Source organism: Phlebotomus papatasi, chromosome 3 (assembly GCF_024763615.1).
Source record: "Phlebotomus papatasi isolate M1 chromosome 3, Ppap_2.1, whole genome shotgun sequence".
Classification (NCBI taxonomy): domain Eukaryota; kingdom Metazoa; phylum Arthropoda; class Insecta; order Diptera; family Psychodidae; genus Phlebotomus; species Phlebotomus papatasi.
Window position 1 is genome coordinate 21,797,077 of NC_077224.1, and position 14,790 is coordinate 21,811,866.

At 36.3% G+C, this 14,790-nt stretch overlaps 1 protein-coding gene across 2 annotated transcripts in view; it reads left to right on the top strand.

The window, feature by feature from the left end:
* LOC129808234 (slowpoke-binding protein) overlaps nucleotides 1–10,100 on the top strand; it is a 40,274-nt gene extending 30,174 nt beyond the window's left edge. The window contains exons 5-10 of one of the 2 annotated variants that reach the window (XM_055858051.1): nucleotides 2,355–2,591; nucleotides 3,044–3,225; nucleotides 6,384–6,585; nucleotides 6,646–6,917; nucleotides 7,168–7,865; nucleotides 8,097–10,100. In XM_055858051.1, coding sequence (XP_055714026.1) covers nucleotides 2,355–2,591; nucleotides 3,044–3,225; nucleotides 6,384–6,585; nucleotides 6,646–6,917; nucleotides 7,168–7,865; nucleotides 8,097–8,662 — 2,157 coding nt within the window. In that variant the 3' untranslated portion in view covers nucleotides 8,663–10,100. The remainder of the gene's footprint in view (nucleotides 1–2,354; nucleotides 2,592–3,043; nucleotides 3,226–6,383; nucleotides 6,586–6,645; nucleotides 6,918–7,167; nucleotides 7,866–8,096) is intronic. The other variant, XM_055858050.1, reaches the window with a different exon arrangement.
* Nucleotides 10,101–14,790: the final 4,690 nt, after the last annotated feature.

The following is a 14,790-nucleotide window of genomic DNA, read 5'->3' on the forward strand; positions in this document are numbered from 1 at the left end:
TAGTTGACCTTACAGCAGATAGACGTAGCATGCACTGGTAAAAATGAAAAGGTCACCGAGGACCCTTTGAAAGGGTCACTGTTTCGACACCTATTTAACTCTGGAAAAAACTAACAGACACAATGAAAAAGTCATCTTTGGTGTTCGCTTACATGAGAGAAATATGATAGAAGGTTGTTAGGTCTGGAGAATCTCTTTCCTTACAGTTGGAGCGTACCGCTGGGGTGCCTCAGGGCTCTATTCTGGGTCCCTTATTGTTCTCCCTATTTATTAATGACCTCCCTTCAAATCTTCTATACTCTTCATATCACCTCTATGCAGACGATCTTCAGATCTACTGTTTTGGCGACTATGGGTATCCGGAATTCTGTTCTAATGCTTTAAATGATGATCTTCGTAGAATCTCTGGATGGTCATCAGATAGTGGTCTTGTGTTAAACCCTAAAAAGTCGCAGGTTATTGTCATTCATAGTCGCTTTCGGTGCCCTGCTGTACCTCCTATTGTTCTGCTGGATGAGGTGATTTCTTTCACTGATTGTGTGAAGAATCTTGAAGTAATATTCAATGATACTCTCACGTGGAGTAATCATTTCTCTGAGGTGTGTAGGAAGGTTTATTATGGTCTTCTGACTTTGCGTCGACTCCAGTCCTTTACCCCTATCGAGACTCGTCTATTTTTGGTGAGAGCTTTGCTCGTTCCACATTTCATGTACGGAGCAGAACTTTTTTTTGCAACTGACAAGACTTCTTTAAAAATGCTGAATAGAGCATTTAACTCTCTTGCGAGGTATGTATTTGATCTTGGCCGTTTTGATCATGTCTCCTTTTGGGCCGCCAAGATTCTGGGACGGGCATTGCTGGACCACTTTCAGTCTCGGGCTGTTGAGTTTATCTGTCGCCTGTTATGGACAGGTCGACCGGCATATCTTGCGGAGTTGATTGAGCGCGGGCCGTCGGAGAGGTCTTCGTGTCTGCTCATTCCGAGATCGGTGGGTAGCATCCTGCATTGCTCTTTATTCGTGGAGGGAGTGTCATTTTTTGGAATGAACTCCCACGAACTCGTAAGCGGGAGCTTTTGAGTCGTTTTTCGTCATTGATTGGGAGTGTTTAAGATCTGTTTTTCCTTTTTCGTTTTATTTTCCTGTCGTTCATTTGTATTTTTTCTTGTATTATGTACATTTTTCTTGTATAAGAGAGCATGCCCTACTGTTTTATCAATAAATGTAAATGTAAATGTAAAATGAGTAATAAATTTACGATAAAATGTAATCTATCGTGATAAATATGCATATAAAATTACAAATGATTCAATTGAACCTTACAAAGGGTCAAATATGATCCATTTTTGTTAACAACGGTTAATTTGACCATTTTATTTTTACCAGTGTGATCAGACCAAGAGAGAGTTGTATTAAATATAATACCAAGGTTTTTGACCTGATCAACGAAAGGATCGCCGTGCTTTTTCACCGTGAAGGAGCAGGGGGATGTGAAGTCAAAGTAAGTGCTTTTTTGGCGATAATGATAGCTTGAGACTTTTCGGGGTTCAAAATCAATCCACTTGAAGATGCCCAGTGCTCAATACTGCAAAGATTAGAGTTTATGAGATTGAAGGCATGAAGAGGATTAGAAGAATCACCTTCAACATAGATTTTTAGGACATCTGCATAGAGATGAAAAAGGCAATTCTGCAACACAGTGGGTAAATCATTAATGAAAAGGAAGAACATAAGAGGGCCAAGAATGGAGCTCTGACCAATGCCCTTATTTAAGGAACAAGGTGGCGAAACATCTTCACCAAATTTGACAATTTGCGATCTTCCTGTAAAGTAAGATCGAATGAGGGCAACTGCTAATGAGAATTTGAAAAGGGTGCATAATTTATAGCAAAGAGGTTGATGAGGTAGACTATCAAAGGCTTTTATGAAATCTAAGACAACTAGAATTACAAAATGACTCGATCAATAGCCGAGGTAATATCATAATTTACTTTGAGGAGGGCGGACATGATACCGTGACCCTTTCGGAATCGGAAGCCCGCCTGAGAACGGGAAAAGAGGGCGATAGGTCGAAGTCAGATGGAGACCTTGGGTTAGAAATTTTAAGAATTGGAACTACAAGAGCCCGTTTCTAAGAATCTGGGAAAGTTGAAGTCACCATAATATGGTTGAAGAGATCTGTGAGCATTGGAAGGATTACCTCCGCGAGGAGAATTTTATGAATTCAAGAGAATTCGGTACTGAAAATGTCAATAAGTATGGCATAATATGAATTCTTAAAGTGTCAATAGGTGTTCCTTTCACCCTATTTGAAGTTAAAACGATGAAGTTTACAATTTCTAACTTTGCTAACAGGTTCGAACTGATCGCTTAATGACCCTACTTCCAATACCTCCCGATTGCATTGCCTTAGAAGAACTGCCACCTTCCCAGTGTCTCAAGGGCGTCTTCATGGAGCTGCTCGGATCTCTGCAGCATCCCTATATTTATCCCGTCTTAGATTTAGGTTTTTTAAACTACGAATCTCGCAACTATGCCTGCCTCGTAATGCCCTTCAATCCCCGTGGCAGTCTCAAAGACCTCATCTACAAGGTAAGCCAAAAGCGGAAATCCTAGTCTTAAACACCCTTATACGGGCTTCAGACCTAAGGCTTAGCCATATGCCTTAACTTCTCTAATATCTTATCAGACAAGATTTTTTGGAAAATTTTGACCTAGCATTGGATTATTAAGGGCAAATGACCTATTACACTTTGAAAAATCAATAAAATCGGTTGCTGTTTAAGGTTTTGAGGCTGGGCTAAATCTCTAGTCTGAAGACGGTCTTAGGGCTTAAACAGACTCATGCTGATCCACGATAATATTTAGCCTGTAAAATTTGGCGGTAAATGATCCTATCCTATCCTAGATGATCCTACGGCCTCCAGTGTATGGCAGTTTAAGATAAATTTTGACTACCAAATTTTGCAAGCTAAATATTCTCAAGGATCAGCCTGAGTCTATTTGGGCCCTTACTAAACCTAATTTTGTGCGGATTTTCACAGAGTCAGTGGAATGAGCCATGGTGTCGGAAGTATACGAGGAAATCCACATGTTTGCCAATATCTCAAGTACAACGATTGGGACGACAAATTCTGGAGGCGTTACTCTTCCTGCGAGAAAGGGGTTTTTCCTCCCACGGACATCTCCATAGTGGAAATGTTATTTTGCAAAATGGTGTAGCACGGTGAGTTTTCAATATTCTCCAGAACACGCAATTGATTCCCGCCCGAAAAGTGTTTGGGACTTTAATTGAGAAATTTTCAATGTGCATAAAACCTTCGAGCTTTTTTGCCCCATTAAAACTAAACCAAAAAACGCAAGAGTGTCAAACTTTTGCAATCACTGCATCAACAAGAGCTTTTTCCTGGGGGAGGGTATGAAAATTGTGCTCGAGAAGATGGGGGAGGTTTTTGCTGTAATATTATACATTGTGCAATTTGCCATATTATTGCTAGCTAAGAAGTTTAATTAGGTCATGAATGCGATTATATTAATAGCATGATACTGTGCTGTAGAATTCTTAGTGAAAGGAGTTTTAAGAGAATTGAGTTTGTTTTCAAAGGTATTAAATGCGAAAAATTCGAGCTTGAATAATTAGTTTAATTAGGCCACCTAGTGACAATTTATCTTAGCCCTAATGTTCTCTAAAGTCTAAAGAGTAGTAGCAGTGCCGGATTTAGGTGGGTTCCCTGAGGTCACGGCACGGGCCTCCACATTTTAGGGGCCTCCACATTTAAGAAATCTGCCATGGTTTCAATTGTCAATGTTTTAAGTTTGAAGTGCGATATTTTCAATACCAATTAATTTTTTGTTACTCTTTTTTCAGAAGGGTTAGAAACTTGGCAAGGGTCTATCGTCTTTCTTTTTACTAAAATTAGTTTTAATACGTTTAAAAATGTATTAATATGCAGACGTGAATTAGACTCAAATTTTGGACATCTTGGTTATTAATTTGGACAACTTGGCTGTAAATTTGGACAGCTCATCCGCCTTAATACACGGTAAAAAATTTCGGCACATATTTGTTCCAAAATTAGCTCGTCTACGGACACCCAAATTTTTCGAATAAATTTGTATCTATTTGGGACAAATTTGTATGTATTTGGGATTAAAATGTCTTCTTCAGATACAATTTTGTTTCAAAGATGTTTGTTCCAAAGTAAATTTATTCCAATATTTCGGTCGGTGACCGAAAGTTTTTACCGTGTAGGATGCTCATTGTTCATAATTTCAAAAATCTATCTTACCAAGTCCTCTTCCTGTTAATGTGAGGCAAACGTAAAATGTGACAAGAAGCCCAGAAATTTGTTATATCATTCATTAAAGTGAGTTGACTTCGGTACTCCAAGTACACGCGGATTCACGCATTCCTTGACCTTTCCGAGAAGCTTTCAAGGCTTTTCTCATTCTCACTACATCCTGATCGTAGAGATGATGCACCTTTGTTTCCCCAGGCATTTGTCCAACCTAGTCATCACAAAAGCTAAAACTTCACGAAATTTCGAGAGAAAACCACCTGTTCAAAATAAGAAGTATCACCTCATTGGTAATGTCTGTGAGAGAATTGTCAATTTTTCACACGAAAAACGTAATTCACAAGGCAATCGCACTTCAGGTCAAATGTACAAATCACCATTAACGTGAATCAACACAATATTCAATGAATATTTAATAATATCGCTTAAATCATCATATCATATTTCTCGTAAGCAATTGCTGAATTTTCAACAAAGTAATTTTAACTCAAATCATATTCAAAATTTTAACGTATTCAGTGTTAAAATCTTCCAAAAAGAACAAATATTAAGATAGAATTCATAGTACGGCTAATAGCCGTACTCACTATGGCGCTGTTATCTTGTAATATCGTTATCTCGTTATCTCGTTATGTTCTCGTAATGTATTTTATAATTGAAAAATTATAACAAGATAACAGATTACGGAGATTACGAGATAACAACGCCATAGTGAGTACGGCTATTATTCATCAAATATTGAAATAAAAATCCATAATTTTAATCAATTTATTTTTAGTGTCCAACTTTACCATCAAAGTGTCCAATTTTAGAAACTGTCCAAAATTATGAGCTCTTACCCTAATTCTTAATATATCTGGATGAAATCAACACGAAATACTTTAAAAGTATCTTTAAAGCTTTTAAAGATATTGTGCTCTCTAGTCTGAGAATTTAGTAAAATTTGTTGTTTGCGTATTTTTTGTATCAATATATAAATGAATAAATGAATTGAATATAAAATATATATAAATGAATTGAACCAGAGTTCGAATCACTCAAAATTTCAATGATATAATTTCAGTGAACTTGTCTAATTTATAGCCAAAAACTTGAGGAATTCTACTGTTTTCTCGGTATAGTTCCCCAAGTAGTAAAAACAAAATTAGGTTTTAGGACTTGGCATAGTTCATACTGTCGCACTGTTGGGAAACGCAAGATTTTTGGGGCCCCCAAAAATTGGCACTGGGCCTCCACATTTATAAATCCGGTCCTGAGTAGTAGATCTTTATCTAGGGAAAAGTGCTCTCCCTTCGAACGTTTTCCCAAAGTAACTAACTAATATTTAATAGAAATATTTAAGTGTCTTAGGAAAACTTAAAGAAAATTCCCATTATTCGAAGGTACAGTAGAGTCTCGCTATAGTCCATATTTGGTTTCAGATTTGACACTTGGGTCGCACTATATAGTCCATGTCATTTATTAAAATTATTAACGACTTTTAGTATTGAAATTGCTTGACGGCTTCCATTTTCTTTGCGATTGTGGTACTTGTCCTCGCTCTCTTCATCAGTGACTTGAAATCAACGGTCGATAAATTGTGGACTATAGAGCGATGGCCTATAGCGGGACTCTACTGTATGAACGTTCTAACTGTGTTATCACACTTGCACATTAAAATTTTAATATGATTCACATTAATTGTCTTTGGTGAGAGTCCAAATGTGTAATTTGTGTGTTTGAATCATTTTATATTCAAAATTTGATCTATTTGTTGATAAAAAGGTAGACTTGGCAAGCAAAATTTGATATAAATTGATTTATAGCATTAATGCGAAAAATTAATGCGATTTTCTCTTTAATTTTTTAATGTGAAAAATATTTATGCTTTAGGTAAAATTTAAACTTATTTTTGCAGGCCAAGTCCACTTCTTTATCAATAAATAGAAAAACCCCAAATAGTAAGTGACTCAAAGACACAAATAACATATTTGGACGCTCACAAGCGACAATTAATGTGAATCACATTAAAATTTTAATGTGCAAGTGTGATAATGCCGTAAGGGAGAGTACTTTCCCCTATTAGTATCCTAATTGCTACTTTTAGATTATCTGGCCTGGAGAACGGAATCCTGGGCCTCAACTCGAATATCAATGCAATAGTTTGGTCAAAAAGTCGCAATGAGTTGGACAATATCGATGTGATTTGCTTTGGGCATCTGCTCTTTGAGATGTGCTGTGGATATGAGCTGGCAATGCCACAACCATCTCCTGGACATATCCAGCTGGATCTAGAGCGATATCCACAAGTGAGGATCATCAAATTAAAACTCAGAAACAAAATATCCAATTGATCAATGCAATTCCAGGTAGCTGAAGTTCTGCAGATGATCTTTGACTCTCCCGATGGTCGGTATCCTTCCGTTGAAGATCTGGTTATGCATGATCTCTTTAGAAATATCGATCTGAGGGAATTGAGAGGAACCTGTGTCCCTTCTTTTAAGCATGGTTTGAGTAGTTCCACCATGAGTATCCTGCAAGCTGTTCAAAGGCGTCAAGGAAGCTTTTTTGGGGGTTCCTACAGTGAAGGCAGTTCCCCATGCACTCCTCCTTCAACTCCCAGAATGGGCAGGAAACTCGAGTGAGTGTCTGATGGAAAATCTCCGCATGCTTACTTTTAAACACTTTCACTCATTTCCTCTTATAACGCCTTTTCTGCACGCAAAGTCACCAATTGGTGCACTTCAAGCAAGATTCAGACACATTTTTCCGTTTTGCATGAGAACTTGTCCAGGATATGCATGCTCTTCCTTATTTGGTATTTAAATTTTGAGTTTTTCCCAAGAGGCATCCTGATTAGAATGGCTTTTAAATATGTGGGATTCTTCTAGGGATTCCGACACGCCCAGCTTCTCGAGTCACTCAGATATTATGGAAGAAGTCACTGTGGCTGCCACTCACTATGAACCCATGCACTCTCCTCTGCATTTCTGTGAGAATTCCACTGTCCAGAGAGATTTGGCTGATGATGCTGAGGAGGGCTGTTCTTCCTCCCAAATCCACCAAACCCCCAATCAACTCACAACGACCAGTGCTAGCAAGAATAGCAAGAGTAGGAGGATGGAGTACTCAATGCGTGGCATGAAGCTGGATGTTAGCAATCCTTCCCAGGACTCAGCATTTGGATCAATGACCGATGGTGATATCTCTGTTGCTTCCTCAAGCTTTCGCTTAAATAGCTTTCAATCCGTTACATCGCCAATTGACGAAGGTGTTGAGGATCTCACTGAGTCCAGGGAAGCTCGAGATCCTCCGCAAAAACTCCCTTCGACCTGCCTGGAACCCCCAATTCTTCTGGTCAATGACCAATGCTCAATCTACACAACATCACCCCTTCGACGTGGAGGAACCGTTGAAGTATTCTCCCAAAAATATAGAGTATCCTCTTTTGAGGATGTTCCCAAGACTTGTCAGGGCCTCAAGAGGGACAAGTACACCTTCCGGTCATTTGAAGAGGAACGTCGCATTGATCTAGCTTTTGCGCCAATCACAAAAAGTGCTAGCACAGCTTCGACGGGTAAAAATAAATGTATGTCGTGTTTGATGTTTAGAAAACAAAAAGCAGCCATTTTGCTTTTTTCAATTAATTTTACAAAAACTTCCATTTCTTCAAATCTAATTAACCGATTTGAATGATTTTGGATTTATTTGAAAGGTCTTTGAAATTGGCATTTTTTAGAGAGAAAACAATTATTTTTAGAAATGGCTGACAAATATAAATTTGTACAATTTGATAATAATTTGAGGTTATCCTTCACAGTGTCTACGAGTAGGAGTTCTTTAGTGAGGAATGAGAAATTTAAGAGGCTCACACATGCGGCATTCTCAAGTCGGATGGCTGGAAGTAGGCATGTCCTGTGGAAGAACAGTATTATGGCTCGAAAAGAAACCAAATCCAATGAATCCCTGCTAGATACTTCGCCTACGCGTTCCCTGGAGACTAAAGTTAGCCCTGTACGAGATTTGGTCGACACACTGGCACCCTGGAACTCTTGGAAATCCCGGTCAGAGCGTACTCTCTTCTCCCTGGCGGACTTCAAACAGTCAGCTCTGGAGACAAGTTCCTGTCATGCCGGAGACTTCACTTCAGACGATGAAGAAAGCTCTACCCGGATAGTCAGCAGTGGCGAAAGCTCAAGTCGCGAGAAGCAGGAGAAGGAGCCCGAGAAGAGTTTGGATTCGAGTGATGAAGTTGAGGATGAGAGTGACTTTCTCTCCTCATCCTCACCCAGTCACGAATACATGTGCAAGCTGATTGGGAGCGGAGGTGAGGAAACGCCACTGCTCGAGGGCATGGAAATGTCCCCAATTTCGCCCAAGGAATAATCTCCCTGTCTTCATTCCCCTTTCTTGGGCATATGTGATAATGCGTGCTGTATTTATGAATATTTCTCATAACTTTTTTCAAACTCCAGGAAATCCTCGAGATAGACTTTCCATGAAAGGACTTTAACAGCATTTTTAATGTGGTAGGGATATTAGTCTACCCTTTATTTGAACCAAGAGGTTATATTGAATGTGAGGTTATGTTGGGGTTAACCTAAAAAAAAGTTGATGGCAAGAATTGAAATTTCTTGTCCGAAAACAGTATTATTATATACGGATAATAAATGCAAATTGCATACATGGCAAAGATTTTACAAAATGTTAAGAAACAACTAACAAACAACAGAGTTTTGAGGTTAATTCTAAATAACATAACCTCATAATATGCAATTACAGTGCCCGCTTTGTAATCCGGATGATTGGGCGACAATATGATGTTCGCTTCGTAATCCGGATGGATTCAAAGTTCAAAGTAAAAAAGAAAATTAAAAAGACATAGTTAGTGAATTCTATGCTATTATACTTCATTTATTAAACAAAAACTTCACAAGAAAATTTATTTTCATTGGTAAACAGACATGCATACATAACCTCAAAAATATTTTATATGTAACCATCGAGAACTCGTCCGGATTACGCCGATCCGGATTAGAGAGCGGGCACTGTACCTTTCAATCAAATTAATAAATGAGAGATTATTTGATCTAATTTTAAAGTATTAATTTTTTTTATTTGTAGAGCAATTTGTATTGTGTAGAAAAGAATTCGAGAATGAAAAAGCTTCCAAGGTATTAAATTCTGAATAAATCCCCATTGCCTAACCGACAAGCTAACCACAAAAGTAATAATAAAATCACAGTCACTTTCACGGGGTTTTCAAATGCAATTCTATAGAAGTTGATCCAGATTATTCCATTAAGGACATATAACTTAACTGTTCTATTTTTATTTAACGAACATCGAGAAAAATCAGACATGTTTTGATGCTCAATGATGTTTAACAATTTTATTATTTGGACCGTATTTCAGCTGGCAATTTCGAGGTTGTATTTAGCCTAATCAGAAAAAAGTAGAATAGTTCCAATTAATAAGATCAAATTTTATGCCAAAAATTCGATAATTGAAATTCAAAGTTTTTGTTAAATAACAGTCACAACACAGTTACAAATAAAACATGGCTCTGGAACGTATGTTGATCGATTGTCGATCAATTTGTCATTTGTCGACTATACAGTAGAGCCTCGCTATAGGCCATATTTGGTTCCAGATTTGACACTTGGGTCGCACTATAGTCTATGTCATTTTTTAAAATGATCAACGACTTTTAGTATTGAAATTACTCGACGGCTTCCACTTTCTTTGCGATTGTGGTAATTGTCTTCGCTCTCTTCACTATGGATCACAATTATCACAACTATTCAATAAAGTTTGCCAAAAATATTAAAATAATTATGACAAAATTACATGTCGCGTACTAAAAAAATAACCAAACTTAAAATAAGTGTTTTGAAATCAACGGTCGATAAATTGTGGACTATAGATGGGCTATAGCGGGGTTCTACTGTATTTCCTTTTCACTGACAACCTATAAAATCTATCCGCCATTCCATAGGAAAATCTTCAAGAAGTGTCATCACTTCTTCACCGAAAATTCTCCAACGGGTACTTAGGGAAAACTAGGGGCAGGCCAAGTTACAAAGCTGAATTGGCATGTAACGCAACTTCCTAGGGAATCTTCCCCACCTCGAGGGAGAAGATTCCTCAGGTTCTCCTTGAGAAATCTCCGGTAATATGGCACAGAAAAATGGGAAATTTCCTTAAGGAAATCCCGGGGAACTTTCCGAGAATCATGAGGAAAACTGAGAGATTTTACCCAGGGATATATACCCGTGAACTCTCCTAAAAAAGTCAGGGGGCGGAAAAACTAGGGGACTTTTCTAAAAGAAATCCCTGGTAACTCTTCGGGAAAGATCGGAAAAATTTGAAGATCACGCCCCTGGCACGTTGTCTGAAATTCGAAGCCACTTTCTTATATTTCGATTTAACTTTATATGGGAATATTTTTGCACTCGCGACCGTTACGCTAAATATCTAAAGAATGAGAAGTTTTTCCGTATTATAAGATACCTTTCCGTATGGAGGAATAAATATACTAAATTTTTGTTTAACTACATTTTTTCCTCGGAGCACTGTGAGCTGAGTCCGAGATCAATTTAGGAAATTGGCTTCAAAAAGCTCCATATAAAAAAATTAACTTGCCACCCTTGCCATATGCTTGTTGAGGATAATTCTCAGGAAAATCCTCGGGAAAAAACATAAAAAAAATCCCCACATTTTTCTCTTTCCTTTTTGATTTTTTTTCTTTTATTATTTCTTATCTTTGTATATCTTTTTCATTTAGGGTCTCTTCATTTTTTTTCTTTTTTTTACCTTTTCCTTTATGTATGTGTTCCCAGACATGGTTGCTTGGATTCCCTTATTAATTTATAATAAAATATTTGATGTTCTATGAACTTTTCAACCAGAAAACCATCTCGCCCGAAGTATAAGCTTAACTGCTTAAGAATCGGTCAAGAGTTGAATTTTGGACAAAGGGAACACGGATTTCGACCTGGACTTATCCTCCTTTATTACAGCGCAAACGACGTTTCGGAACTTTATGGGTCCTTCCTTAGGTATGCAAGTAAATAGTGGGAAAAGGTGGGGGGGTCAATAAAAATTTTCACTACACTGTATTCACAATTGGACGAGATGGACATCACAATAGTCAGAACGATAATGACCAGACGATAATCGTTCTGACCATTGTTATGTCCATCTCGTCCAATTGTGAATACAGTGTAGTGAAAATTTATATTGACCCTACTTTTCCCACTAGTTACTTGTATACCTGAAGAAGGAGCCATAAAGTTCCGAAACGTCGTTTGTGTAGTAATAAAGGAGGATAAGTCCAGGTCATAAACCGTGTTCCCTTTGTTATAAGTTTAACTTTTACAGAATTTCCCCAAGGATTTTCCCTGAACTCGACACGGAATTTTCATGTATCTCCGGAAGGAATTTTCCTCTTCCGGAGAGAATTTTTCGTTCGATTTTCCTGGGAAATTTTCGAGAATTGTCTGGAAAATTCGAAGACTTTTGCTTGGAAAATTCGGTGGAATCCTGTAGGAATGGCCAGGGAATTTTCCCAATCACTAGGCGGAAATGTCCCCTTTAAATCCCCATGAATGTCGGTAGAAACTTCTCCATAAAATTTCCCCTTGAATTTATCGGGAATTCACTGGGAGTAGTCAAATTTTCCAAAGGATTTTTTAAGGAAAATTTTCCAAGGGAATTTAAGGAAACTCTTTGGGAAATGTCATCACCTCAGCGGGGTAATTTTTTCAGAGATTCCACCTTAATTCTCGTTGTTGAAATCGTCGAGGATTTTAGGGAGAAAACCCTTGATCTAAATGTCATAATTTCGGTGGGAAATCCTAGAGAACTATAATGAAATTGAAGAAAATTCAATGGAATTAGAAGAATTCTATAGAAGAAAATTCCAATGGAAACACCTATGATCTACATGGGAAATTTCCACTCTTTAGTGGGTAATTTCTCGAGCAATTCCACTCGAAGTCCTATGATGGGTAATCTTGGAGACTTGTGGAGTAAAATTCCTTTGGTACCGGGTGGAACTTCTATAGAGAATCCCCTCATGAAATTTCCTTCGGGAGGATTTTTTATGGGGCAATTGCTTGACGTTGTCAAATGATCGACACTCTGAAAACGTCACGTAATGTCGATTGATAAATAGCTTTGTAGAAATCCTGAAATTGACAATAACATTTATTTTTCAAAGTAACTTTACTAATTTTTGATTTACTTAAAAATTAGTAAAATTTATTCTTCATAATAATCTTCTTGTAATTATTTTTTTTTTGGATAAAAATAATTTTCAAGAGTGTACACCACTTCGTTAAATTGTCCATCCCTTGGAAGCTTTTCTTTGAGATTTAAATTTCTTTTAATTTTAAAGTTTTCCATCAAGATTGTCCACATGAAAACCAATATAAATAGTAAATAAATAGTAAATGGATTAAAATAAAATAAATAAAAACTGATGTCGATGTGATAAGAAAGTGAATAGCAAAACACAATCTAGTGACGAAAAAAATATTCCTTTAATTAAAAGTATAACAATAAATCTTCAGCACTTTACAATAAAATAAGCGAAATAATCTCTGTCAAATAGAATATCTACTGTTAGTGATGAAAAAAATTTAAAAAAAAGATAAATTAAACAAAAATGCCAAATTTCAACTGAGAATTTTCTGAATATTTGACTCAAAAAATATGGAATTTTAAGACAATTGAAATTTAATGAAAAAGAGGATTATTTAGAGAAGAAAACCATTATCATCACACGAATTTTACATAGAAAATATCACAGATAATTCCTCCTTCTGAGCTTATGAGAAAATAGATGGAAAACAATGTGACACAATTTTCCTCTGTGAAGACTCATTGCCCTGTATCCAGCGTCTATCATCGGTATTTTTAATGCAAAAAGAAAAACCTTAATAAATATAGCAAAGAAAGTATCTAAAAGGCTGTTTTGCAGACCTTTTTTTCTGTCAAACATAAATAGAAAAATATGCTCCCTCGAAAACCCCAAATAAAACTCGCATTTAGTGATCAAAGAGCTAAATCTTATTCTGCAAAAAAATAATTTTTAGCTAAATCATTTAAAAAAACTGAAATTAAGAGCCCCCTATTTCTTTTTGCAAAATACGTCACTGAAAACATTTTGATGCCGTCCCAATTTTGTCATTTGATTGCTTTATATATAATCTCACGTTAGGCATTTGATTAGTGGACTAATGTGTACATTTATTGCATATTTAGAATATTTTTATTTAGTCTTTCAATTTGTATTTAATCATTATTTTTATTGAGAGATAAATCTTCAATGTATAAGAAATGGGATAAATATATGAGGTCAAATAGAACCAAAATTTACTGTCTTTTTTATAGTTTTAAATTTTAATCTTAATATTACAATTGAATTCCTCAAATTTGAACAACAGTTGAGTTCAAAATGTAAAATTTGAGGTTACGTGAAGAAAGTTTTGCATGGAGTCTGAATCAGATGAAATTTCTCTAATGTTTCCTCAATATTATCGTATTATATTAACTTTCGCAACAAATTCCATTTATTTCACAATAACTTACATTGATAAAGTTGTTTATCTTAATTTAAGGAAAGTGCATTTCACATGAATTCCATTACGTTTTTGAAAATATTGTTCAAATTTGAGGAGTGAGGTCATCTATAGGGAAAAGTGCCCATTGCCCATGCTTGATACGATCCAAGCTTAATAATAACTAATTTTCTCCTATGTTAATCAATAATTGTGACTCATGACAATACATTTTAATAGCTGGTCCTAAGCCTCACATTTTCTAAAAAAAATAGTATCCTAGCTCTTTTTCTAGTTTTTCTAGAAAGGAAGCAAAAATCAAAAATATAAGTTCAAAATTGCAATTTCGATACCGTCGTTGCGGGTGACTGCACGTTTTTCGCTGTTTTTAAACTTCACCCTCTAAAAGTAGATAGTTAAAGTGAAGAGCGGGGGGCTAATGGTTAAAATTATTTGTATTCAGTTGTTAATGAATGGATTTTGTGCCACTAGCATTAATTTTATAAAATTTTACTATGTTAAAAAAAAATCAAGAAAAAATGCTTGCACTTGGGATAAATATTCAAAAATCAACATTTTCTGGTAATAAATGACAATGAAGATCTTCACATCTAAAGGTAAGATGCACGAGATCTACAAGGGCGTGGTCGCCATCTTGATTTGACGTTTCTGTCTGCCATTTTGAATAACTGTCACAACTCAAAACTTGTCCTATTGGGCTGAAATTTTAGTACGTTGTTGTAGCTCATGTAAATACCTTTTCAATATGTATCTTTGTTCCTACTTAAATCGAGCAATTACCTAAATACAGATGCTCAAAGTTTAAAATTTTGAAATATTCATATTTTGGCGATCTTTATTTTCTAATCCTGAATTTTGAAACCTAAACGAAATGCCTCAGTAACCATTAAAAATGGTTCATTCTTTTATTTGATATATTAATTTACT